Genomic DNA, 27,143 nt, shown 5'->3' with positions numbered 1-27,143 from the left:
AAACAGTATATCACTTCCTGCTCCAAGTCAAGGTGTGTCCTTCCCAAGGCCAGCCAAGGTGGGGTTTTTTGTTCGTTTGTTTGCATCTGAGACAGAATATCCCACAAGTGTCTTTGCAAGTGAAATACATAACCATTAGCTGCCCTTTCATGATATTGAAACTCAGCCCAGCCCTTTAGAACTTTTTATTCAGTCCTCCGTGTTTTCAGTTCTCCTTGCAACGTTCCAGAAGGAGAGCCAGGACAAGTCTCTTACAGCAAAAAGACTAGAGGTGTCCTCAACCACTTTTGCGTATGGAGACAGATTTGGAAATGTAAGAAACTGTTGTGGGCATTGCCAAATACCCACATCATGGTGTTGTTGTTTAGTCGTTTAGTCGTGTCCGACTCTTCGTGACCCCATGGACCAGAGCACGCCAGGCACTCCTGTCTTCCACTGCTTTTTAAGATGCTGTCTAGGTTTGTCATTGCTTTCCTCCCAAGGAGCAGGCGTCTTTTAATTTCGTGACTGCTGTCACCATCTGCAGTGATCACGGAGCCCAAGAAAGTAAAATCTCTCACTGCCTCCATTTCTTCCCCTTCTATTTGCCAGGAGGTGATGGGCCCAGTGGCCATGATCTTCTTTTTTTGATGTTGAGCTTCAGACCATATTTTGCGCTCTCCTTTTTCACCCTCATTAAAAGGTTCTTTAATTCCTCCTCACTTTCTTCCCTCAAGGTTGTGTCATCTGCATATCTGAGATTGTTGATATTTCTTCCGGCGATCTTAATTCCGGCTTGGTATTCCTCCAGCCTAGCCTTTTGCATGATGAATTCTGCATATAAGTTAAATAAGCAGAGAGACAATATACAGCCTTGTTGTACTCCTTTCCAACAAACTGGTGGTGCTCAGAACTGCTTTCAAAAATACCTCCCCGTACCCCTGCAAAGTGATAAAACTCTTTTGCCACTGTGACAAAAAGGGTGTTGGACTGGATGGGTCATTGGGCTGATTCAGCAAGCTGTTCATATGTTCTAACACAGGCAACAACAACAAAACCCTCACACAACAGAGAAGCCCCTTCCAAGCAATGAACAACAACAAAGGCCAACCTTTATTTATTTTTTATTACAAATAAATAAGGGGCAAGGGATCTTGGCAGGCACCAAGTCTGTGCGGCCAGAGGCAAAAGTGGGAGAGCAGTTATCTGATTTACACACTTACCCTCTCTAGCCTTCACCCAGACAACCAAAAGGCATTATGAGAGCTCAAGGTCACCTTCCTGCTGGGCACAAATATTTGGGGTGGGAAGCAGGCCGGTGATGAGTGTAGCCTGAGGAGAGAGGGTGTGGCCTGGGAAGAGTATCTATGGCCAGATACAGAAGCCCTAGAGGGCCACTACCATGCCCTGCCGACTTGAAGTTCCCCCACCCCTGGCTTACCCACAGTCACAAAATGTTTCCACAACTATGCATGTGGTTATGTTTGCATGTTGCGTACAAGCATACTGATCATTGTTCCCTGCTGTGATCCTTTCCCGTCTTCTTGCTGCAACACCACAAAATACATCACTGCATTATGCCCATTTTACAGAAGGTGTGTCAATGCTAAACAGCAGGAATTTCATTAAGGCCACCCAGTAAATCTGCAGATTAGGTGGGGTTTGATCCCTAGTTTCTATATTTTCCCCAGCAGTCTGTTTATTGGGTCACATTACGATTTCCACAACTCTCTGTTTTTATCCCCTGAGTGTCTGTATCACCAGAACTGATTGCTGCCTACTGGAGCCATAAAGTGGATTTTCTAATCTCTTTCTGCAATAGTTCTGACTGACTGCATGAGTGGGACATATTCAGGGGCAAAATTTCCACCAGCCATTCCTTTCTTTCCTTTCTTCATTCCTTTCTTCCAACCAGATTTCCAGGCCTGCAGCCCTCTGATAACAGGCTTATTGTCCCCACCCTCGGCAAATGTGCCTTTGACTTAATTCCCTGATCTGCAAAAATATTTCATTCTTTTCTTTCTCTTCCCCAAGGCATTTGTGGGCCATGTGTGTAAGGCCTAAGATAGTAAGAAGCACTTCACTTCTGCTTTGGTTCATCTGAGTTCTCCCCCCTCTGCCCACCCCATTATGCATGTTTTCATCACTGGGGCTGGTGGGGGGTGAATTAGGAAGGTGTGCTCTTTTTGTGTAAAAGGCATATTATTCCAGCATGTACCCAGAAGTGTGAGAGATCTGTACTAAAATATGATGGTCTGGAAGTGCCTGATAAGAATAAGTTAAATAATCAGCAATTTGACACCCGAAATTGACTGACTGAGGCAGCCAAATGAATGGAATAGGATAGTTGTGCCGTTCTCCTCTATGAAGCCAGGCACATATTGAGATCCTCTTCAGAGTCCCTCCCCCTCCTCATGATCAGAGAAGCAAGGGGCTTGCCTTAGGACAGGGGCTTCTCAAAGGTGGCCCCAACATTATAGAAATCTCTCCTGAGGAGAGTTCACATTGCTCCTTCAAATGCCTGGAAAGGGCTGCCTTGTTTTAGAGCAATTTGGAGGTTTTGTCATTATGTTATGCTACTGCTGTATGGCTCCCATGATTCTTTGTAGACTTACATGTTGGTGTCAGTTTTATAGGACATTTTGTTGCTGTGATTTAAAAAAATATATATGTATGTTTCATCACCTTATTGTGAATTTTACCTGTTGTAAAGCTCTGCTAGTGATTACTGGAACCCAAAGCTGGTAAACAGAGGATTTAATAACTAGTGGAGCCCACCCTGTGGAACGCCCTCCCATAAGATGTCAAGGAGATAAATAAATATACAACTTTTAGAAGACACCTGAAGGCAGCCCTGTATAGGGAAGTTTTTAATGTCTGATGTTTCGTTATGCTTTTATATTTGTTGGAAGTCACCCAGTCAGATGGGCAGGGTACTACTACTACTACTACTACTACTACTACTATAATCAGATAGGGGAGTCTCAAAGGTGATCTACATTAAGGCCCACAAATGAAAACACGCAAATACGAAGATTTGATTTTTTTTGTCAGATTGTAGAATCTTTTAAACTTGACACACACTGCTGTGTCTTTCAGTTGGTTCAAAACCTTGCAAAACCCACCAGGCCCCTCAGAGTAGTGAATGTGTGTGTGTGCAAAGTACATAAGCTTGCCGAATGTGGTTCAAAGTAACAGGCCCAAAAGCATGCGCAAAGAATGGCCAGAGAATAATCAGTAGGCCTGTGAATTATTCTTTAGGAGGAGGAGGCAGGAGAAGCCAATAGGATTGTGGAGACTGAATAGGTGTGTCTGACAGGCATGGTGTCTTTTCTCCAGAGAACTGGAGGTGCACATACAAAAGCCAGTGAGCAGCTTGCTTTCATCAGGGGTCACCTCAAAGTTGCTGAAGATCCCCCAGGACTCTCCAAAGAGAGCCTCTATCTTCTGTCTTGCCCCTCAGGCAATAGCTCTCTGTGAATGATCTTCTTCCTCTAATTACAACCTCTCACAAGCCATGTCCAGCCTGAAAGAAATTTGTGGCGGGCTTCCCTTGAACCCTGTTCCAGAGAACAGGGGCCGAAAGAGTGGAATCCCTCATGCTCCCGTGAGGACTCCCAACCTGGATTCTCATGAAGAAAAGGTAAGAACATTTGCATGGGATCTCTTTGGGTGCCCACACCTGTTTAAACACACCAGAACTTCAGCCTTTGCTGGTCTGTGGCATCCCAGTTCCCCAAACGCACAGGAATAAAAATATTCACAGAAACTGGTTATAGAGACACATGTTGCCTAGATAAAAGAGGAGACCATAAGCAATCATCATGGTCCTTCTGTTGTCGCTCAGTGAAGCAAATAAAGCGTGAAGTACTTTTGTCTGCTTAGTCATTAGACAATAGATTTAGTTGCTTATTTTTAAACATGTCTTTCCACAAGTAGAGCCCAGTCCTAAATAACGCTTGTGCATGTTCTAGGGGAACATTTTCTAGTAAGTGTGCTTAGCTTTGTAAACTTAAAGGAATGGATAGACTTGCCCTTTAACATAAGAATGTAAGAATAACACTGTATTTATGTATACAGAGATATGTGTTCTTGTAAGGCAGGAATGAGCCACTTGTTACTTTCCAGATGTTGGACCCCAATGCACATCAGCCCCAGACAGAATGACCAATGCTCATGGATACTGACCTATTATCCAAGTCTGTATTCATACTGAAATTGTTTTTGAGATTTTAAAATAAGTTTATCACTTGTTTTCAGTCCTAGGCTCCTTTTGGAGGAAAAGCAGAATATAAATTTAATAATAAATAAATAAATACAATAAATAAAATAAATAAACAAAGTGAATTGTTGTCTACAGGGTTATAGGTTCTCAATTTTCAACAAAAACAGTTGTGCAGGAGACTGACTTAGTTTTTCAAGCCTTTAAAAAGAAACTGCTATGATGATATGGTGGTGAGGGACATTTGGGGGAAATCGATTGGCCTGGCATATTCAAACTGAGACTCATCCTTGAGTGAGTTGAGTTAATGATTTGTTCTTTGGTTGGGCAACCAAAAAATAAATAATTGTTTAACTAAGCAGTAACTGAGTTGCCTGCTGGGTTCTTAAGTATTGTTACATGCCCACCGCTTCCCCAACCAGTGAGAAATTCCCAGGAGGGTGCTTCCAGGATTGTTTTACTCTGAATCAGAGAGGACTTGTGGCATCTTTGCACAGGGTGAGCCTTTTAAAAGTGGCCCCGTGGAACATGTGTACCCTGTATCCATGGGGCCTCTTTTAAAGGGCTCACCCTGTATTATTGCATTAGGCTGAGAGGCAGTAGCTGGCTCAAAAGTCTTGGCACATAATATGTTTGTGAGTCGCTTTCTCCAAACGTATTTAGCGGGTAATTTAAATGTTATGTATCTTTTCAATGTAACAGGCTTTTATTCCTAGATAGCATCATCCTCCAAAGTGAGTCTAACCTCATGGGTTTGTATCCATTAGTGTGTCCCTTGCATTGACAGAGGGCAATTAGGACCAATGGAGGCTTTTATGAGGGAAATAGCCCGTTGGATCAGACCAATAGATCATCTCAACCAGCATTCTGTTCTCGTGGAGGCCAGCTAGAAGCCTGTGGGAAACCCACAAGAAGCATCTGAGCACCAGAGCAGTCTCTCCTCCTGTGGTTTCCAAACACTAGTATTCAGAGGCCTACTGCCTCCGACTAGATCAGAGATAATCCACACAAGACAAAGGTACAGTGGGTGGAAAGGCTCTCTGTCCAGAGAGGGGTTGAGCTGACGCTAGATGGTTTTGCACCAAGTTTGCATTGTCCTGACCCCTGAATCAAGCCACAGCAATCCAGGCCCAGAGTCAGAGGCTGCAGAGGCACGTACTAAGGAGCCAGGTCAGATTAAGAGCCCTGAACTAACTGCTGGAGAGCAGGAGATGACTACAACTGAGGCCGCTGGACAGCAGCCTCCAGAAGAATCTCCTAGAGTTGACCACCATGGCCTATAGGGCCAGAGCCTGGACCATCACAGGCTCCTTCCCCTGAGAAACCGGATGCCTCCCACCACACATCATTGGTTCAGCGGTGCAGGGAGCACACCAGGAGAGAAACTAGGGAACAGGGCAAGAGTGCCTGTCTTCAGACCAGAGAGCTGGCCCTTTAAGACTCTGAAGTTGTCTACAAGGCAGTAGAGTCTGGAAGAGGGAGTCTGGACACAGAAGCTTAAAAGGCTTTAGTCTGCTCCCAACTTTTGTGGGAGCAGGTTGCTCACTGGGAGCTGTCTGTGGTCCTGCAACAGCCTGTTAGCCTTGCTACTTTCTCTATAGGATCTGGCATCAGACCACTTTCCCCAGGCCATGCCTAATTTTATAAACTTCTATCCTGTTGGCTCTTTGGGGTCATCCACTTTTGCTTGCCCTGCTACTTTCCCCCAGGAAAACCCAATCTTTACTGCTGAATCAGAGCAAACATCAATTGGGTTTTCTCCAGAATGATGTCTGCTCTGATTTAGCACTAAAGAGTGAGTTTTCTGGGGGAAAGCAGTGGGGCAAAGACAAAACTGCTCAAAGCCATGCTTTCTAGGCACGGGACAGTGGAAATATAGACAAGCCATTACTTTCCTTTTCTCTAAACTAAAAAAACCTAAATGCTGTAACCTTTCCTCATAGGGCAGTTGCTCCATCCCAAGACCAGCACTTGGAGAACAAGTTTGCAATTAATATAAATGATTATTGTTGCTGTGACTATTAATAATATCAGCCATGATAATATAATTCATTGGAATAGTAGTAGCAGTATTAGAAGTAGAATCGGCAGTGTAACCGTAATGTGTTCCAAAGCTGAGGGAACAATGCCAGTTAATATAAGCTGAGGATCAGGCCTGTGTATCTGCAGCACTTTATTTTCAATTTATATTTGCAGTATTAACTCAAAACTGTTCCCATGTTTTGTTTTCATGCATCTCTGCTTCTGGCAATAATATAAAGCCTTTATGAGAGCTTTAGCCATGTGCTTCGGGGTCCTTCGGAAGAGCTACGTGGCTCTTTCCACCATCTCATCTTTAATCTCCTTGGATAAACCAAACCATATCTGCAAGGCTCTTTCCATATATGGTTCCTGACTTCTCTTTCTTCCAAGCCCCTTTGTTGCTCGGGACTTGAAGCCGCAACATCCTCTGTCTCCTCCTTTTCCCTGCCCAGAGGCAGAAGTCTCTGTGCTTTACTATTACCAATCCTAAGAAAGACAGTGTCTTCCTTTGGCAAATTACAGAAGGGTTGCTGTGTTGGCCTGATGCAGCAAAAACAAAATTTTTTTTGTTAAATGTATTACTCTGCTACCCTACAATGCCATAGGACTCTCTGCTGCATTTCCTTTGTCTGCCATACATAGATAGCCTGCATCGCTTCATTGTGCCCCTGTTAAAGAGTAAACTTGCCTTACATAAGAACTTAGGAAATGGCCTTATTCTGAGCCAGACCATGGCTCCATCTAGGGCAGTATCATTTACTCCAATGGCCCCCACACTCCCCCACCCCCTTGAACCACATGAAAATGGTTGAGCATCTTAGCGGACCACTTGATGGTTTCTCTGCCTGTCGTAGCAATTATAATGCATTGTGCTATGTCAGGGGTCAGCAAACTTTTTCATTAGGGGGCTGGTCCACTGCCCCTCAGAGCTTGTGGGGGCTGGGTTGTATTGGGGGGGGGATGAATGAATTCCTATGCCCCACAAATAACCCAGAGATGCATTTTAAATAAAAGGACACATTCTACCCATGTAAAAACACGCTGATTCCACAGGCTGGATTTAGAAGGCAATTGGGCCAGATCCGGCCCCCGGGCCTTAGTTTGCCTACCCATGTGCTAGGTGCTGTATGGTTTTTAACAGTATTTTTTAATGGGCTTCTTTTATTTCCTACACAGTGTGTTTCATTGCATTGTTATTTGAATTCCTTAGCATTCAAATTGTAATACAGTGTAAGAAATAAAATCAATATGAATGTTGAATATACCATCTCCCGCCTTCAAATCCAGACAGGCTACCTGAATGAAGTGGTCCGTGGACCACAGTTTGGGAACCTCTGGTCTACACTGACTTAGCAGTGGCTCTCTAAGGTTTCAGGCAGCATGTCCTCCATCCCAGCCCTACCTGGAGATGCCGGGGATTCAACCTGGAACCTTCTGCAAGCAAAGCATGTGCTCTGTTATTGAGCAGTGGTCCACCCCCCCCCCCAAAGGATATGCTTTGAAACATTTCCACACAGGAGACGGCAGTGAGGAGAGGTGCTGCTGTGGACCTGGCCTCCTGGCAGCAGTGCCACTACTGCATACCAGAGTGATGCAGATGTAGAGCAGGGCAGCAGCAAGGTTGAGGCAGTTTGGGCACACTCAATTGGCACACTGGTGCACTTGTGCCAGTCTGATGACACTGCCACTATTCTGTCCCAGTACTAGACGGTGGCACTGCTGCTAGGAGATCAGATCCATCCCTCCCTATTGGTCACTCCTGTTTGCACATGGAAAACTGGGGCCGCACTGAATTAACTTGTTTGGATACACAAAGCAGATACTTATTTGTACAATTTGCAGCCTGTCAAAATTCAACACCTCGCCAGCTTTCCAGTTTGTCGCTTTAGCATCTAATATTCCACCTGCCAGCTGATGTCTCTTCACTGTGTGGCTTCACCTGCCAATTCAACAAAGACATTTGCCCAACAAATAGCCCATCGTTATCCAATTACTTTTGTTAGTAGAACACAAACACATTTCATCTTCTTTGTGCTAGCCTCTTAAGTAGAGTCCATCTAGAACTGTCAGTTGCAGACAAGAGTCTTTTGTCTCTAAAATGTAGCTGTCTGCAGTACTTGGTTGTGTAAATTAGGACAAATGGCCATGTTAGTTTGCACATGAAGGTCATTGTGCTGTAATAGTAGAAGGGAAGGGAATCTGCAAATGCTAAAGTCTTCACCTGGAAAAGGGCACAGCATTGTCAATTCCAGATGACTAGATGTTAAGCCACAAACAACTAGGGAATTGGGTTCATTCAGTGTCTGAAATGCATCACAGTTTGTCAAAATAATGGATTTGGCTTTCTAAAGACTATTTATTCTACTGCTAGGCTGCTACCACTACTTGAGTAGTAGTTTAGAGCATTATGGAGAACAGGGCTGTCAGTGGCTACTGGCCATTATGTGTAGCATCTCCTCGGTCAGAAGCAGTATTCCTCTGAACACCAGTTGCAGGGAATCACAAGTGGGAAGAGTGTTCTTGTGTGGGGGTCCTGGCATTTGGTTGGCCACAATATGAACAGGATGCTGAAATGAATGTGCCTTTGGCTTGGTCCAGCAAGGCTCTCCTTGTGTTCTCCTGACTTGGTACCAATGGGAACATCCCTCCCAGGAAAGATAGCAGTTCTGGAGGATCACTGATCTGGTTCAGTACCACTCCACCATCTCAGGAAATGTCGTGCCAAATTGGGAGACAATATCTCAAGAGGTGCCTGGAAACAAAGAGAGCTGATGGACAATCCCATTTGCAAAATATATAGCAGATTGTGATTTGTGACCCATTCTTCCTAAAAACTGAGCCTAGAGCTGCAAACAGTATTTTTAAAATGCCGCTTGAATATTTAAGATGCTGCTCAAGCTGAGCTTGAATCGTCTCAGCATGGAGACACTGGGCTAGCTCATCATATTTTTGCATAGTCTGAAGGCATCACCATCTGTGGAGCTTCCTTTCCATATGGGAGCAATAGCTTTCTGGCAGCAGCATTGTCACTGATTAGGAGTGGGAGGCAAGGCAGCGGTGAGGTCAGGGCTGTGCAAATACCCTGGCAGAGCCAATTCAATGTGCCTGTAGAGCCCTGATCTCACCACTGCTTCCTGGCCTCGTATACCATGTAAGCCAAAGGCTAAAGTCAGCTCCCTTCTCTGCTGTCTGCTTATTTGATTTCACAAAGAAGATCAGATAACTATACCCTTAAGCAGTTTCATGGTGGAAGCAACGAAATTTCTACAAACTGAAGTTTGGATATAGAAGGGTCTGCTTTATGGTTTTAGTTTTTTTACTCCACCCAGGTGGGCTGGGGCTCCCACACATTTAATAGCATGCTCAATTTCCAAAGCAGGGAGTGAACTTGAGAAGTGAACAAACATTTCCTTGTTTCATATCCCATATGGTGGTTTGTTGTGTGTTTTTTTACAAAAAGAGTTAATGACAATGACATGAGGAGGACCCTACTGAGGAGGATAGGAAAGATTTTATCTGATTTGCCTGCTGGAGGAACAACTATCCTTTGAAGTATTGTTGGGGTTCCTGCTGGCATATTTTACTTATTTAAAATATTCAGACTTGGCTCCTTCCCTGGAGACTGAGGTGAAGGTAACAAACAGCTCGTTTTGATGAACCGTATATGGTTCTCAGAAAATATTAAAACTGCAACAACTGCAGAAATGTCCAAAGCAAGAAAAGGCTTCAGTGAATCCCTTTCAGGGCATATGGCAGGTGCCACCACAAAGTGGCAAGGTGGGGTTGAGTTGGAAGGGACCTTGGAGATCATCTACTCTGAATCCTGCTTCATTGCAGGATCTGCAACACAGAATGTGATTGCAGCATCCTTGGCAGATGGCTGTCAAATGAACAGCCTCCGGAGCTAGTCTATTCTACTGTCAATTAGCTCTTACTATTAGGAAGTTTCTCTTAATGTTTAACTAAACTCTGATCTCCTGCAATTTCCACTCATTTGTTCCAGTTCTGCCCTCTGGAAAAACAGAGAAGAGGTATGCTGCATCTTCTGTGTGACAGTCCTCAGATATTTGAAGACACTTTCTCTTCTCTAGGCTAATCTTATCATTGTGCAACTGTTTCTCATAGAACTTGGTTCCAGTCTCCTCACTCTTTTGATTGCTCCTGATACAAGATCACCCACCCAGCATTTGGCAATGCTAGCACATTTGAGCACAGAAGTCTTGTGCTTTCTTTGGCACAGCACTGGGGGATCTTGGTCCATTAGATTAGCATGCACTGAACCTTCTGTGCCATTTCAGTGCGACAATGGAGCTACAAACCTGACTTAGCAAAGTTCTGCTGTCAAACAGGCGCCAGGGGTGTCCTGCATCATGTTGTGCTTGGGTATAATGGTACAATGGAGTTCCTGGCATGTCTGTTATCTACAGCTGATTCTGCTTGCTGTTCCATCTCCTCTGGAGAACGAGTGCAGCCCAGATCCTGTGCCAGGATAGCCTCTTGTTTATGCAAAGGTTAGGGTGGGAAGATCCCATTCAAAATGCTGTGCTACCTTGTTTGTTGGAGCCTCATCTTATTAACGGTCAGTGCCCTTGAATACGTTTGCAGCATCTGGGCACATTTCCCGTTCAGGCTGATAAAAATGCATGTGTTTAATTAGCTGTGATAACCACCCACTTGGTCACTTTCTTCTGGCTTCCTTCTCTCTCTCTCTCTCTGTGCAGCTGGCTTTGAAGAACGCTTTGCGTTATTTCCCTTCCAACTTCCACGAAGTCCTGGCGCCAGAATTTGCCAAGGAGCTGAGACTCTATGGACATATCTACATGTACAGGTTCTGCCCCCGCATTGAGATGAGGTAAAGGCTTGAGGAGGGCTCTACGAGGAATGGCATGTTGGGAGTGAAAGCCATTTGTTTGTTTAGAGTTGTACCTAAATTCTGTCAGAGTGAGTTGATGTGGAGGCACAACCCATGAACCAAACTGAACAGACAGAAGGCCACTTGTCACCAAATAGGCAGGCTAGGGGAGGCAATGCAAGCTAGGAAGCCGGCAGGCAGGCAGGCAGGTAAATTGGCCCATTGCTGAATCTGACAGTAGTTTGGTCTTTGTGCTAAAGGTGTTGCTCAGACCAAGGAAGTGGGCCAGAGTCTGTGACTTTAATCAGACTCCTGTTTGCTCTTTGTGTTGCTGGGCAATCGCTGGTTCTGTAGTTACAGTGTAGTACCTCTTTGTGGCCTACTTCACTGGGGGCAGCCAAGAGCAGCACAGCATAAAGCAGCGCCCTCTTCTTGGGAGCTAACTTTGTACCAGCAGCAAATGAGAAGATTCCCCCCTATCTGCTCAATATATTGTTCATCTCTAACTCAGCTAATAATATTAGACAAGCAGCGCTAATTCCAGTCCATTCATTGCTATAAAACTGAGCACCAGTATTTTAAAAACAAAATGAAAATGACTTCCTAACCTTGCAAAGGCTACAAACTTTCATTTTCATCTTGATATGTATTTGTCCATGGGGGTGAGTCCAGCTGCTAAAGCTATATAGACACATATCGTTCAAATGCAGGGTTTGAAATTGGTTGATGGATTTCTGATGAGCACAGCTGGCTGCCCTAATTCCCCCAGCTTAAATGAGTTTCCATATGCAGAGAGAGAAAGAGAGAGAGAATCCACATAAAATCCATATGCAAATAAGGGAGTTCTTATCTAGAAATGGGATCTGTTACAAGTATTAAGCACAACTATTGATATGCATCTTCCAGGTCTATGAATCTTGGAAATTACGGACATCATTTTGTACCTGATCAGTTTATGCTAGAGCGGTATTCTTCCCCTGTGAAAGAGGCTTCCATTTTTCTGCTTCATTTGCACAGCAGTTTAGAATTTATTTAGAATTTCAGCGGGTTTGGGGTTGAGTTTACCTCCTTGTTGTGAGGTGACCAAGGAAGGCATTTGTTTTTCGCTCTCCACTGATGGTTTCTCCAGTGCTCTGAATCCTCCCTGGCTGCCCATACTTCCTGATCTGAACTCCCCCATGAGGGGCTCATTGAGTCTTTAATTGGGCTTTAATTCAAGCGTGGGAAGCCAGAGAGGCTGGCAACTGACTGCCTGAGACTGATGCACTTGTTGGTTTTGTTTCCAAGGGAAGTCTTTTTTACTTTTTTTTTGTTAAAGAAACACAACAACAACAACATGATTTGACACTAACTTCTTTAAAAGTAGCACCTTAGAAACCAACTAAGTTTGTTCTGGGTATAAGCTTTCGTGTGCATGCACACTTCTTCAGATACACATGAAAGCTTATACCCAGCACAAACTTAGTTGGTCTCTAAGGTGCTACTGGACAATTTTTTTATTTATTTCGACTGTGTCAGACTAACACGGCTACCTACCTGATTCTTTAAAAGTAAAAAGATTTCACCTTTTTTAAAAATAGCACCAAACAGCAGTGAGACACACCTTCCTGCCTTTTTGTTAAAGCCCAGGCAAGTATGTAATGGGTTTTCAGGAAGGATGCCACCAGAAAGGCTGCAGAATGCAAACCTCTGGAGAGATAATGTGTAGAATGAAAGTAAGGACACTTACAAACTCAGTGTCCACCTTGAAAACACGGTAAGCAAAACAAAGACCTATGCCCTGACCACAGGAATATCCCAGAAAATTGTTGCAATTTATTTTCTCATTAACTGATGGACCATGGCTGGGAAAAAAAAGATGGAAGTAATTTTTGGCATAGCGTTAGCTTTTGTAGTGGGGGTGCATTTTGCTAGGGACACTCAAAGTACTTTGAATACGCAGAGAAATCTCTGAAAATATTGATCACTCGGGGGGGGGGGAGGAGAAGAATGATGCCGTTTGATTCTACCATTATATCAAACATTTTATTCTCGTTTTGGTTTTATTATGATTTGCTTGTGATAAATTCAAGTACGCACTTGTAGAAGGTTGAAGATAATTATTTCATTTCCTCACTGGTGTATTTTAATTTCAGAGCTTACCCCATCCAGGAATATCCCTGCAAAACCATCCAAGCTGCTGCAATAATGCACATGATTATGAATAATCTTGACCCTGCAGTGGCACAGGTAATGAACATTCCTCGGTGGAAGGCTTAGTCTTGGAAAGAAAACTGATAGCAGTGACAATGCATTGATTTTTGTGAATTGACACATACCAGTTTTGCTTGGATCGTTCTGAAATGGAAAAGGATGAAATGGGTTAATTATTTTAAAAAAATCAATGCATTGCCACTTTCCCCCATTAATTTTAATGAATCATAGTTGGAAGGACTCCCTAGAGTCATCTAAATCCAACCCCCTGCAATGTAGGAACCTCAACACACAGTCCCCCATCCAATTTGAGACCATACCGAACCCTGCTTACCCTTGCAAATGTGCTAGCTGTTTTATTGCTGCACCACTAGGAGAACAGTGGAGGTGCAAAATTAGCATGCCACTCTGAGGTAGAGCGTGTGATGCTTAAAAACAAACAGGTCTGAGCTGACATTTCTCAGAAAATAATTTCCAGCCAATTTTTTACTTTCTTCTTTTGCTTTTCTGAGCTCTTCCTAAAACCGTTGGAGATTTTAGTCCTCCTCTGAAGACTATCCGGCAAAACGGCTTTCTCAGTTTTGCCATCCATGAATTTTCAGCACAGCTATGGATCCGGTTTGAATATTGTTTTTATTTTTAATATTGTTGAAGGAAGCCATGGACTTGGCCCCTACTCTTTCCAGCCTTCCCCTCTTAAAGTTTCGGTCAAAGTTATGTGAGAACTTGCTGTAAGAATCACTCAAAACAACTCCTTGTTTAAGCACCTTGCGGAAAAATATTACCTAATCTGCCACCAGGTATAGTGAACAGCTAAGCCAAGAGTGATTTGAAGTTTGCTTAGTCAAGATTAGAATATGCTACCCTATGCTATAAAGACAAAATACAAAGGCAAGCTATGTATCAACAATGATCTGATACTATTTCTGACAGTCATCAAATCATTGGCAAAATACAAGCTCCACCATCCCACTGATACTTGCCAAAAAGGATTTTATTGCAAATAAAACTATTAGAAATATTCATAGTCTGTTATATCTTACACAGCTTGTGTGACTGTTTTTAGAATACATTTTCATAGCTTATGAAGCAATTTCCTGCAATCAGATGGTTGGTGTTCTTTCATTCCCATAAACAAAAATATGAATAATTTTGTAAGCACTATAAATATTTCAACAAATACCACATTAATAGGGATGTTACGTAATTTTTATTTTTTTGCTTGGATGCCTCAAGGAATGGTAATAAAACAGGCAGTTAAAATGCACGAAACAGTCGTGACAATAAACTGAAGATACAGTCCTTTCACTAGTATAGTGATACCTCGGGTTAAGTACTTAATTCGTTCCGGAGGTCCGTTCTTAACCTGAAACTGTTCTTAACCTGAAGCACCACTTTAGCTAATGGGGCCTCCTGCTGCTGCCGCTGCGCCGCCACTGCACAATTTCTGTTCTCATCCTGAAGCAAAGTTCTTAACCCGAGGTAATATTTCTGGGTTAGCGGAGTCTGTAACCTGAAGCGTATGTAACCTGAAGCATATGTAACCCGAGGTACCACTGTATTTGACTAATTCCACACCCAGTCCAGGTAGCCTCTGTCTGGGCCTTGGAAGAGTGTGCCATCTTGTCCTTCGCCTCAGGCAGCAAAATGTATTGAGCCAGCCCTGTCCCTCCACCAACATTCATTTCCACTGAAATGCAAGCTATATCAACACACTGGTTCTGCTGCTTATTGTCTGGAGCTTAGACAGCTTGGAGACACGGGGAGGTGGATGACTTGACAGTTTGTGAATCGGTGGAGGTTAGAGGCATCCTAAGAAGTGGCTTCTGCTAACAGAAGCCATAGGCACAACCCAGTAAAAGCTATTATCTCCTGGCGCTCTGGAGTTCGTTCAGCACAGAGGATAATTGAATAGGCCACAGTCTAGAATGCCCCTGGTCAGATTTAAGCTCTGCTATGTGCTCATTAAGCAGTGTTTTGATTAAACTGGGTTTAATCATTTTTGAGACTGGAATAAGGGATGCTGTTTTAAACATACTTAAAAATATGCTCTTTGCAGTTTCCCCAGGAACTTGTAACTTATGGAGGGAATGGACAAGTCTTCAGCAACTGGGCACAGGTATGGTGTCGATACATTTGTTGCTTGCCTTGCTTGACCATGCTCTTATTTAATCCATCACATCAATATTTTGCTTGGTGGAAGAAGGGACTAAGTTGTTGGCTGTCATTGACAATGAATCCATGCAGTTGTTGGGGCTTTTGACTTTAAGAAATATCGAAAGAGCAATCCAGTGCTTGAATTATGGGGGCTTGGGGGTGGGGTGACAGCTGTTTTACCTGTTGTGGCTGCTTTCTTTGCTGCTAATTATAGAAGGCTACAAGGTTTGTGGGACGCGGGTGGCGCTGTGGTCTAAACCACTGAGCCTCTTGGACTTGCTGATTGGAAGGTCGGTGGTTCGAATCCCCGTGACGGGGTGAGCTCCTGTTGCTCGGTCCCTGCTCCTGCCAACCTAGCAGTTTGAAAGCACATCAAAGTGCAAGTAGATAAATAGGTACTGCTCTGGCGGGAAGGTAAACAACGTTTCTGTGCACTGCTCTGGTTTCACCAGAAGTGGCTTAGTCATGCTGGCCACATGACCCGGAAAAACTGTCTGTGTGTGGACAAACGCAGGCTCCCTCAGCCTGTAAAGTGAGATGAGTGCCGCAACCCCAGAGTCCTTCGTGACTGAACTTAACTGTCAGGGGTTCTTAACCTTTGCCTTTTTACAAGGTTTGTGGGGGGTCATTAAAATAACTTTAACGACAGATTTTTTCATGAAAAGTGTAAATCCAGGTTAAATGGGGGTGGGGGTAGATATGGGCTGCCATTTTTATGCCATTGTTTGGATGCTGCACACACCTTGCATAAACAAGAAACACGAATCTGGAAGCACCCTAAATATCATTTAGTCTGAATGTTTTCTGAGCAGATGTAGAGTGCTTTAGGTTCATCATTTGGGAACCACAAGAATCCCCTGCTCTGTCTGGGATTAGGACTCCCAGGTCCCCAGGCAGAGCTAAGCTCTTTCAGCTTTCTTTCCTGAAGCAACCATGATGTTCTGAAAAAGAGGCGAAGAACATGATTCTGCACTTCGCGTCTAGCAAGGTGACATTCAGAAAACACAACATTTGGAAACTTGCTATCTCTTCCTTTGCACCGGCAGCCATGTCCAGCGTCGATATGACTGTGATGTCTAACAAGAGTTTCACAGCAGAGCAAAACAATATGCCTTTGTCACTGGTTACTTAAGAATAGCAGTCGGATGAATGATTTTCTTTCACTGCGATAAGGACAGTTTGTTCTCGGTGTTTCGTTTCATGAAAAACGAGACCGTTTGTAAAGATGTTGTAGCAACGTTATTCCTGGAAGTGTTATTTCTGGTGCAGGGAGGAGAGGCAATTGAAAACGTGGCATGTGAAGGGGTGCTGAGCCATTACCCACTTAGTTCAGGGGAAGGGCCCGAGCTTAGTAGGTAGAGCACATCCCTTGCATGCAAAAGGCCTCTGGTGCAATCCCCAGGGAGGACTAGGAGAGAGTCCCTGTCTGAAACCCTGGAGAGCTGCTGCCAATCGCTGTAGACCAGGAACCCTAACCTGGTGTTCTGCAGAAGTCATTTGACTACAACTCCCAGTATCTGTCCAACCAGGACAGTCAATGGACAGGGATGGAGGGAGCTGTAGTCCAATGACATCTGGAAGGCACCAGGGCGTGGAAGGCTGGTGTTGACGATGCTGTGCTAGATGAACTGGCTCAGTATATGCCCAGGGCTCATGTCCCCCCCCCCCAACACTGCTCTCTACCCCACCCCCCTCTTTTTTTAATGTATTGCTTGACATCAGCCTTGCCATGGACTAATGTAGGCCGCCTTATTGTTGAGGCCAGGTAGGAGTTTTTCCACTTGGCAAATTGGCACCAGCTATTTGGTTTTCCCTTACCTTTTAGCAATCGTCACAACTTTGTAAGGTTAGGCCTTGTTTATGGGAGAGGAGGTTGTAGCCTCTGCCTGCCCCTCCCTGTTAAGGGTATCCCGTTAAAGGGATCCGGGGGTGTGGATCCTGTCCAAAGCCTGGGCATGGGCTGGGGCCATGCCATGACCTCATCATGGACCCTGGAGTGCCCCGATTTGATGTATAGCATAGGGCTCTCCCTACCAGTGGCTTACCCTTATGAGACTCCCTGCAGACAGGCAGGAATCAGGATATAGTCTGGTTTCATCCAGTGCCTAAGCCAAACTGCTCACATTTGTAACCAATAAAGTTGTGGCCTATTTTATCCCATTAACCTAAACATTTGTGTCCATGTGTCTATTATCTAAGGGAATGCGGGGCCCGGGGCCTCGCCGATCAATGCTGAGCTAGATGGACTGACTCAGTATATGCCCAGGGCTCATGCTTTTCCCCAAACACTGCTCTCCACCCCACGCCACCCGCCTCAATGTGAATTACTTCTAGTTTCAACTGGAAGGGGGGGAAATGGGTGGGGAGAAGCAGTTTCAGGGGAAAGGCGTGTGTGTTTGTGTGTGATACATTACCTGGCTTTCCACCTGCCATTGTTGCACTTTAAGCCACTTTATAAGAATTGGCCAGTTCATCTAAAATGGTGGCCTGCTAACAACTTGCCTAGTTTGCCCTTTAAAAGCCTTACAAACACAGATCAATATAAGAAGGAAGCTTAGCCTGCTCCTTTCTCCCATTCTATCTCTCTCTTTCAGTTCTGGCTGGTGATGCACTATTTGTCTGAGATGACTGAAGATCAGACCTTGGTCATGTACAGTGGGCATCCCTTGGGACTCTTCCCCAGCCACCGCAACGCTCCTCGATTAGTCATAACCAACGGCATGGTAAATAGCTGCTGTCATCTTGTCCTCTCTTTGCTTACTATCATTTGTCACGACCCACAGTGTTTTCTGGTATGCACTGTGCTTTGCCTCATTGATCAAAGGTTGGCCGTGTTTTGGTTCACGTACTGTTTGTTTCAGAAAGTGTGAATCAGATAGGGTCACCTTTACATGCAAACTGAATCGAATTTGTCCTCCACCACTACATCCAATAACATCCTGTTGTTTTTCCTGCTGTCCTTTCCCTGCGGCCTTGGAAAATAAGGGAGACAGAGACAGGAAAAGATCTGGGTGTTCTTGAATATTCTTCGACTTTCCAAATTACTATAGGGTCAAACTTTATTAGTTATAATTGGAGCATCTAAAACTAGATCTCGTTGGTTGTTCAAATGGGTTCCCTCACACTTTCAGCATTAGTAAGGTTGTGTCGGGGAATGGCAGGACACTGATGAGTGTACACAGGGAAACAAGGGGCTGGAGTCTGGCTCAGGAGAGGGGGCTAGTGATTTGTGGGGACCTGTACCAGCCAGAGGCAAGAGGCAGGGGAAGCTCCAGAGCTGGAGAATGGAGCTCATTAGGGATCGGAGGAAAAGGCAGGTCAGGCAAGTGAAGGGCTGGGTGCCTCCCCACCCTCTCCTGTACCACTGTCTCTCGGACCAGGAGAGGATTGAAGAGGGAAGGGCAGAGGCAGTTTTCACACAGGCACAGCCTCTGGCTGTGTGTGTGCAGCCCATCAGGGGAAGGTACATAAACTGGTTGAGGGGTGTGGTCCCCCCTGTTGCTGCAACTGCTCCATAGAGCACAGACCAGGAACTAGCTGCCTGGATGCTAGCTGGTATGTGTGGGCGTTCAGAGCCGTAGGAACTTCTGTAAGTGTCCACTTTTGACAATACAGTTAACTATCTGCTGTGTGCATTCCTTTGGCTGGGGAGCGCCCATAATAGGTTGGTTGTATTCTGCTGGCAAGGTGGTAGAATCACAGTGTTAATCAGAGACCTCTCTCTCTTTTCACCTTCCTCCCCACCTCAGGACTTCTATTTTAATTCTTGTAATTTTATGAACTGGTGTCTACTTGCCTCTTTCCTCCCCTTTTCCTTCTGTGTCATGTCTTTTAGATTGCAGTTCTGATGACAGGGACTAGCTTGATTTTAGTTACCTGTATAAAGTTCTCTGGCTGCCTGGTCAGCTGCAAAGTGCTGTCAAAATGCTCTAAATAAGACACATTTCCTTGCTTTGTTTAGGTGATTCCTAACTATTCTTCCAGAGATGAATATGAGAAACTATTTGCAATGGGGGTTACAATGTAAGTTATCCATTGTCCTAATTAATGTTCCTAATTAATTTCTGAGGTCTGCTTTTTAGTTCTGAACTGGGAACATTTTGTGGCAGACCTGCGATGGTGAAGGGATAGAACATTATATGTATACATGCAGAAATATACGGTAACCCAAAGGCTGAAACCATGCATTCACTTCCTTGGGGAAGTGGGGCTTATATTTGTGTAATTCAGTGGGGCTTATTTTTGAGTAATTTATAGAATCACACCATAGGAAGCTACATGGAGAAAAAGAGAAATATGGAGAAATGTGTCAAAGGGTACTGTTACTTAGGAAATGTTGCACTACTAGACCAGGGGTCTGCAACCTTTAAGACAAAAAGAGCCACTTGGACCCGTTTCCGAAGAAAAAAAAACCTGGGAGCCGCAAAACTCGTCATTATAAAAATAACTTTTTTGTCACTTTTTTTTATTATTTCTTTGTTTGACCCCTCAGAATTACTCCTCCTCATAGAAATAAACGTTAAATTAACAAGTTACCTTTTTGTGTGTGTGTGTGTTCTTCACTCCCCTTCAAAACAGTGACCAGCGTACATGCCCCTTACAATGTAGCGGGCGGGAAGGTGATGTCGGGACGGTGCGTGACTAACGCACGCACCGCCCCCATGCGACGTCACAGCCAGTACAGCGCCCGCCACAGTGGGGAGTGTCGGGGCGCACAATGCGCCTCCTCCCCTCGCTAGTATCCGCCCCGGAGCCACGGCAAAGGTGTAAAAGAGCCACATGCGGCTCCGGAGCCGCGGGTTGCAGACCCCTGTACTAGACTAACAGAGTAATGTAGGGGCAGAATATATAAAAATAAAATAACATCCATAGTTGACTGAAAAAACTGCCTTGCATTCACTCCTATTGACAGGTATGGACAGATGACAGCAGGTAGCTACTGCTACATTGGACCACAGGGAATAGTCCATGGAACTGTGGTAAGAACTGCTCACTATCACTGTTGGGCAGAATGTATCATTTGTAGAATAAGGAAGCATCAGTTCTCTTCTGACTAAAGATCTATTTAGTATTTCTAACAACAAGAGCAACAACAAATGCAGAGTTGACCCACTGCTCCATTCTCTGCTCTAAAGCACTGAAGTGTAGGTGGGTGCAAGACACAGTGATAACAGCAAGAACCTTTATTGAACTACTGAACTGGACAACAGGGGCAAAACAACTGCTTATATACATTTCTGAAGGCCTGGGCCACTCCCACTCCCAACGTGATTGGCTGTCTAAACTTCCAAGCTGCGAATCATGACTCAGAGTTTAAGGGCCAATGGCAGAGGCCCAAATCCTGAAATGTTCTGTGATTGGATATCATGTATCGAATCAGAACACAGGGGCTCAGCATCCTTAGTCCAGACTCAAGCTCAGGCAAACACAGACCACTGAATACATAACAAGCCCCATGCGACACATTGCTCATTGCAACATATATAAGCCACCAACTCTCAAGCTGGGTGCTGCAAGGGAACTGCTTTGTGAAAAAACAATTACCTGATAAGGGCTTCTATAAGCACATATTCCTCCTCTAAGGAAGAGGCTTCCCACAGTGTCTCTGAACCATGTAGATGCCTCCTTCAAACCCATCTCCACTGGGGGCAGGCAATTCTGCCCTATCTCTGCATCAGGTGCATGAGAGTGGAATCTTTCTGCCGCCACCAAAGCACTACTAATACAGAACTGTCACCTTCCAAATGGGAAGGACAACCAGAGCAGTGGTTCACACAGAAGTGTAGGAGAAAATGTATTCTCCTGTTTTAATTGCCTGTAATTGATCCTGAGTGGTTGGACTGAAGCCTCCTTTGCTTTGTTTCAGGCCTTACACTCCTGAGCATGTAAGGTTCTGTTGAGTAGATGAAATGGGAAGTGCAAATGATAAACAAATGGAGATACGATAGAAGTATTGCCATTGGTAAATGACACCATAGGGTACCATGCACAGTCACCACCCTTTTCTGCAATGTGCCTTAGCTAACAGTGCTCAACGCAGGCCGTCGCTACTTGGGAGTGGAGAATCTGGCTGGGAAAGTCTTTGTCACATCTGGGCTTGGAGGAATGAGTGGCGCTCAAGCCAAGGCTGCAGTCATTGCTGGCTGTGTGGGAATTATTGCTGAGGTAAGCCTGTATGTTTATTTGTATGCTTCTGCTTAGTTTTTTTTAAAAATCAACCTCCCTTGGAAAGGTCCATTCTCATGTGGCCACTCCCTGTACTTCCCTCCCATTTGTGATTGTGTTAAGGCATGAACACAATTAATGAACAAGTGGGTTTTAAGAAGAGAGAGCTTACAAGGAAACTCTAGCAAAAGTTAAGGTTTTAGTAGCTTAGAGAGGGGCAAATGTCTCAGGCTACAGTACTGTACCCACTTGCCTGGGAGTAAACCCTATTGAACTTAATGGGGTTTACACCTGAAGAGACAAGTTTAGGATCACACTGTTAAACAATTCATCATTTTGTCTAAAGGTTACGAACCCCTCAGGTAAAAACTGACACAGAACATTAGGCCACAACCCCAAACTGATTTAAGTGTTTTTAAGCCCGTTGATTTTCAGTGGGGTTATGTGTATTTTATTCTCTTTTGGATTGTGGTCTTAAGTGAGCTGCACGCTAACTTACCCACTCCAGTCCTAGACCTTGACTTGCTGAAAAAAAAATGCTTCCATCCATTTAAACCAGCAGCTGGACTTTAAAACAACAACAAAAAAGGTCGAACAATAATGAAAGGATTTGCTAATGTGAATTTGTTTTTCTTAACCAAACAAGAATTTTGTTGGGCAGATTGTAATTCAAGCTATATGGTGGCTGGCAGACATGCACATCTTGCTCACTCAAGAAAAGGTTTCCCCATGGAGTTGAAATCTTCTCATGTGAAACAGGCCTTACTATAATAACAGCTTTATAGCTATGCTGTTAAACAGGGTAATAAAGGACTTCAGTGACCCCTGTAATTTTACCACTGACGATGGAGAGAAAATCTTGTTTCTAAATTTGCTTGGGTCAGAAATCTCACTGATTGATCATTTGTGGTTCTTCAGCTAGGAGTGGCCTGTCCCAGGCTAGGCCTCAGATCTACGCGCCACTGGTCTCAGTCACCTGCTGTTCACATTGCTTGCCAGATCATTTCTGGACCACATTCAAGGTGCTCACAGTAGAGTTTAAAGCCCTAAATGACTTAGGACCCTTAAATCTGAAAGGCTGCTTCATTCCCTACAGACCCTCTCAGGTGTTAAGATCAGCAAAGAGAGCAGTCTTTAGTTCCCCTTTCCTCAGAGGTTCGGGGTGGGGGGTGATCTGGGCAAGAGCATTCCCTGTGGAAACCCCTAGATTGAGGAATTCCCTCCCCACAAATCTGCCCATGGCATTTTTATATATAGTTTCCATTGTATGCTGAAGATTTACCCTGGCCTTTGACACTTGGGATATATATATATTTTAAGACCCATTCTATTCTTGCAACTGTAATTTGTTTTCAAGTGTTTTTAATATTGTATTTTTAAATTGCTGTGACCTGCCCTGGAGACTTATGGTAAAGGGTAGGAAATGAATCAGATAAGTAATTTAAGGCAAATTATCCTCAAGTTCAATAGTTCCTTGTTTAATTCTATTTAATTTTATCTAATGCAACCTCTCAGGTTGATGAAGCGGCCCTCTTAAAACGCCACCAGCAGGGATGGTTGATGGAAATCACTAGCAGTCTGGACCACTGTATTGCTCAGCTCAGGTATGGCTCAATAAACACATTCTTTAGCGTTTTGCTAATTAACTCCACATCCCACCAAAGGACTTTTCTGCAGTGTGGAGAAAAGGTCTGGGGTAGGCAACCCTTTCTGCCCTATCTCTGCTATGGTTTATTTCTAGTGCTTAACCTCACATTTCTCAGAAGTGAGTGACTACTAGGTCAGTGCTCCTCAGTAAAATAAAAAACTCTCTTGGGGCTGGTCCTGACATCTGTTTCCCCTATTTGTTTTCAAGGTGTGTAGTGAAGAGGGGCAGATACTGGCTAACAATTTAAGACTTTGCAATGGTGAAAAACATGACACATGCAACTTGCCACATTCCTTGAAGTAGGAATTTGCATGTATAAAATTCTTGTCCTATTTTTTCAGCACAATCAAGGCTCACGTCTTCTGCCATGTCCGCCTTAGTACAGGTGTGTGGAATCTGTGGCATTCTGAGAAGTGTTGAACTACATCTTCCATCAACCCTGAGCATTCACCATGTTGACTGTGGCTGATTGGAGTTGGAAAAACAACAACATGGTGTGTGTGTCACAGGTTCCCCATACCTGCCTTAGTGTGAATAATTTTTCCACTTTGGAGCAGAACATAAATGAATTCTTTAGTACTTTGATCTCACACTCAGTGGCGGAGCTTCATGCTCCGGCACTGGGGGGCGGAGAGCAGGCGGGGGAGGAGTTGGCGTGTGTCGTGGGGGCGTGATGTGCCGCCTGCGGGGGCGTGGCACCCAGCACGCGCGGGGGGGACGGACCGCGATGGCACCCCACCGGGGTCGCACTGCCGGGGGCGGTGCACTCCGCCCGCACTCCTCTTCTTCCGCCAGTGCTCAAACTGCAGAACAGATCACTGCTAACAACCACACTATTAACATAAATATCACATAACATAATATCACGTAACAGCAAGAGTTGTCTGCCTGCTTTCAAACCACTCACCTGATTAGCACCAGCCAGATACTATCCAATAACACATAGTACCATCTTGATTCGTATATGTTTAATTTGTTAAAAAGAGTTATTCCTGCATTTTTGGAATTTCAAACACTTCAGAGTCTTAAAGGTAATAATCCAAGCCCTCAAGACCAGAACAGTTTCTGGTACCTACAGGACATCTGTGACATCCCTGCCTGAATACTCACTTTGACATCAGAGAAGATCAGCCAATGACATACAGAGAAATGGGACAGGCAGTCAGATGTCAAGGAGGGGATTGTAAGAACAAAGAGGTCCCTGAATATAGATGAGAAAAATGCAGCATGTCAGGAGAGTAGTTTTATCTCACTTTATAGCTTCAAGAGGATTTTAGACATTGTTATTTGCTTGAAAGTCTTTATCTGAACACCCCCCCCCCAGCAACATTGTTCAATATCTTTTAAACCTAAAACTATCATGACATGGAATTTTTTAAAATTAAGTTGCTTTTGAATTGTTAAAAGTTAATCCCTTTTGACTTATACACAGAGAAGCAAAGAAGAAGAAAATGGCTCTTAGTCTGGGATATCATGGGAACGTGGTAGATCTTTGGTAAGTAGCTAATAATGAACCTTGCGATAGCAGGGGAGGAGCAGGGAATCCATGTTGCAGTTCTGATAAAAAATGTGTTGTGAAATTTCTCCCCGCAACTTCAGCCTCATTGATTTTAATGGGAGATTGAAGTATTTGTCATTGAAATCAGTGTGATTTACAAATGCTTGAAGTGTTGGTTGTGCCATTCCCTACAATGCGTCCATCCCTTAGCAATACAAAGGGGCTAATTTACCAAAGTTTCGTCTAGGTGCTCCTGGTATCTACTTTTCTATTTCAATACCAAAATCTGGTCTATAGTTGTCCACTTTTTCCTCTTTCTGTGTTCAGGGAGAGACTTGCAGAGGAATTCAATACCACTGGAGAACTGCTAGCTGATTTGGGGTCTGACCAAACATCTTGTCACAATCCTTTTAATGGAGGCTACTACCCAGTACAGCTGAGCTTTAAGGAGGCTAACCAGCTCATGTCCAGCAATCCTGTGAAATTCCGAACCCTAGTGCAAGAGAGGTACTTCAATAATTTGCACACGTTTTCTTGTGACAATTTGTTAGACAAAACTCTGCTACTGTTGTGAGGTCAAATGTCTCTTGTAATATTCACTTTCCTTCTATAGACACAGTTAAGTTTGGGGTCTATCTATCTATCTATCTATCTGTCTGTCTGTCTATCTATCAGTCTGTCTGTCTATCTAGCTAGCTATAGGGGAGTGGAATTGATTTTGGAATGACATTCATAAAATCCAAACACCAGAAACTGCATACTGGGATATCAAATTCAGTCTGGAAGAATATCTCTTCATCAGCATCATACGCTTATGACAAACTCAGGGGCACAACTATGCATGAGCTAATCACCAGAAAGAAGAATCCTCCTTGCTGAAGGTCGAGGCAGGCTACAGAAATGTCATTCATTTCTTCAGCCTTGTTCTAAAATCAAATCTGCAAATGACTGTGCAGGAAGAGGAGTTTTATTTCTGAGAATGCTGCAAATGTTAAGTGACCCAGCTGCATTGATTTTGAGCCATCGCCAGCTGCTTGTTTTTCCAATGCATACTCACAGGAGCTGGGAATTAGGGAATTAGCCTCTATAGATTAGCGGTAATGATTGTCTTCCTGTAGCTTGTTCCTGTTAGGTCTCATTTTCATAAAAGATGGTTTGGGAGCCAGCAGTCACTCCAATCGACTGATGCTAGGTCAAACAGATTTGATGGTTTAAATTAGACGCAACATGGCAGTGGATCCATTTGTCTGCCCAAATCAGAAGTGAGAAAAGGGTTTGACTTAAAGAACAAAAAGAGCATGTGAGTGAGGAGAGCTGAGTTGTCAGAAACTGAAATGTCCTACCAGAGTGATAACCATTCTTCCCCAGAATGTGGGAGGTCAGTGGTATTTCTGACTTCAAATTTTCCAGGGGCAAGAAAGCCACTCAAGGAAGCTGGCTCAATAGTAGAAAGTTCCATTCAACATTGGGCAAACCATCCCCACTCCCATTGCCCCAGCACCTCCTTCCCCAGCTGGGTTTACTTCCAGTATTGGAGCCTCTCTGGGTTCAAAAGACATTCAAATATCAGACTGCAGGAAGGTAAACAGCAAGATGGGGAAGACTTCAAGTCTGCTCGTCTACATAATCACTTTGTACATGATAGGGGCAGTCATTGCCCCCAAACCATGGTTGCCCACTCTCACGCTTGCTGTCAGCCTATGTCAATTAATAGTTACCTTTTTAGGAACACAAATTATTTTGCCAGGGCTGCATACCCATCCACCGAGATCTTCAAGGGAGACCTTGATCCATGTCCCACCAACAGTTTCAGAGGCATGGCTGTTGGGAATGTAGGAAAGGGCCTTCTCTGGAATTCTCTCTGGGAAGTTTGCCTGGCCCTTTCCTTAATGACCTTTATATGTCTGATGAAAACTACCCCCTACTATTTTATTTATGTGCATGCAGTATTGACTATGTTGATGGATTGCTTGGGGATTTTTGTTTGTTTTTGCTGCTTAGGATTTTATACATTATTCTTTCAGTATTTATTTTGATTGACTTTTTACGGCATTAATTTTATAACTCTTATGCTTCACCCTCCAATATTCCACTCTAAGGGCCCCTTTTGGATGGAAAAGTGCCTCATAAATTTCAATGCAAATAAATAAATACACCCATTTCAATATTTTACTGTGATGATCTCTTTCCTACCTTCTTCCAAGTTTGCAGTGTATCCTTGTCTCATGTTATCCTCACAATAACAGTGTTAATTAGACTAGTCTCAGTCTTAATTAATGAATTGCACTTTTTAACTGCCCTTTATCCCGTAAGATCCCAGGGTGCTTTAAAGAATAAGCAAATCAAACACAGGGCTGTAAATAACGGGTGGTATTCAATGCTAGTCCTACTCAGAGTAGACCCATTG

The 27,143-nt window shown here is 44.0% G+C and overlaps 1 protein-coding gene and 1 long non-coding RNA gene across 2 annotated transcripts in view; one reads left to right on the top strand and one right to left on the bottom strand.

Moving 5' to 3' along the window:
• Positions 1–3,092: 3,092 nt before the first annotated feature.
• UROC1 (urocanate hydratase 1) overlaps positions 3,093–27,143 on the top strand; it is a 57,607-nt gene continuing 33,556 nt past the window's right edge. Inside the window, exons 1-11 of the mRNA XM_080996915.1 lie at positions 3,093–3,622; positions 10,945–11,075; positions 13,211–13,304; positions 15,328–15,387; positions 18,020–18,148; positions 19,387–19,448; positions 20,338–20,404; positions 21,447–21,590; positions 23,106–23,194; positions 24,671–24,733; positions 25,064–25,243. Of these exons, the coding sequence (XP_080853041.1) occupies positions 3,497–3,622; positions 10,945–11,075; positions 13,211–13,304; positions 15,328–15,387; positions 18,020–18,148; positions 19,387–19,448; positions 20,338–20,404; positions 21,447–21,590; positions 23,106–23,194; positions 24,671–24,733; positions 25,064–25,243 (1,145 nt within the window). The 5' untranslated portion in view covers positions 3,093–3,496. The remainder of the gene's footprint in view (positions 3,623–10,944; positions 11,076–13,210; positions 13,305–15,327; positions 15,388–18,019; positions 18,149–19,386; positions 19,449–20,337; positions 20,405–21,446; positions 21,591–23,105; positions 23,195–24,670; positions 24,734–25,063; positions 25,244–27,143) is intronic.
• On the bottom strand, positions 13,275–25,923 carry LOC308472283. The gene is made up of 3 exons (XR_013983406.1): positions 25,794–25,923; positions 24,349–24,439; positions 13,275–13,412 (listed from the first exon to the last, which is right to left on the bottom strand). It is a non-coding gene; the product is annotated as an uncharacterized lncRNA (long non-coding RNA).

Source organism: Podarcis pityusensis (assembly GCF_964106645.2).
Source record: "Podarcis pityusensis genome assembly, chromosome: 2".
In the NCBI taxonomy this organism is placed as follows: domain Eukaryota; kingdom Metazoa; phylum Chordata; class Lepidosauria; order Squamata; family Lacertidae; genus Podarcis; species Podarcis pityusensis.
The sequence above is the reverse complement of the archived record's forward strand: the minus strand, read 5'-3'. Positions and strand labels throughout refer to the sequence as shown.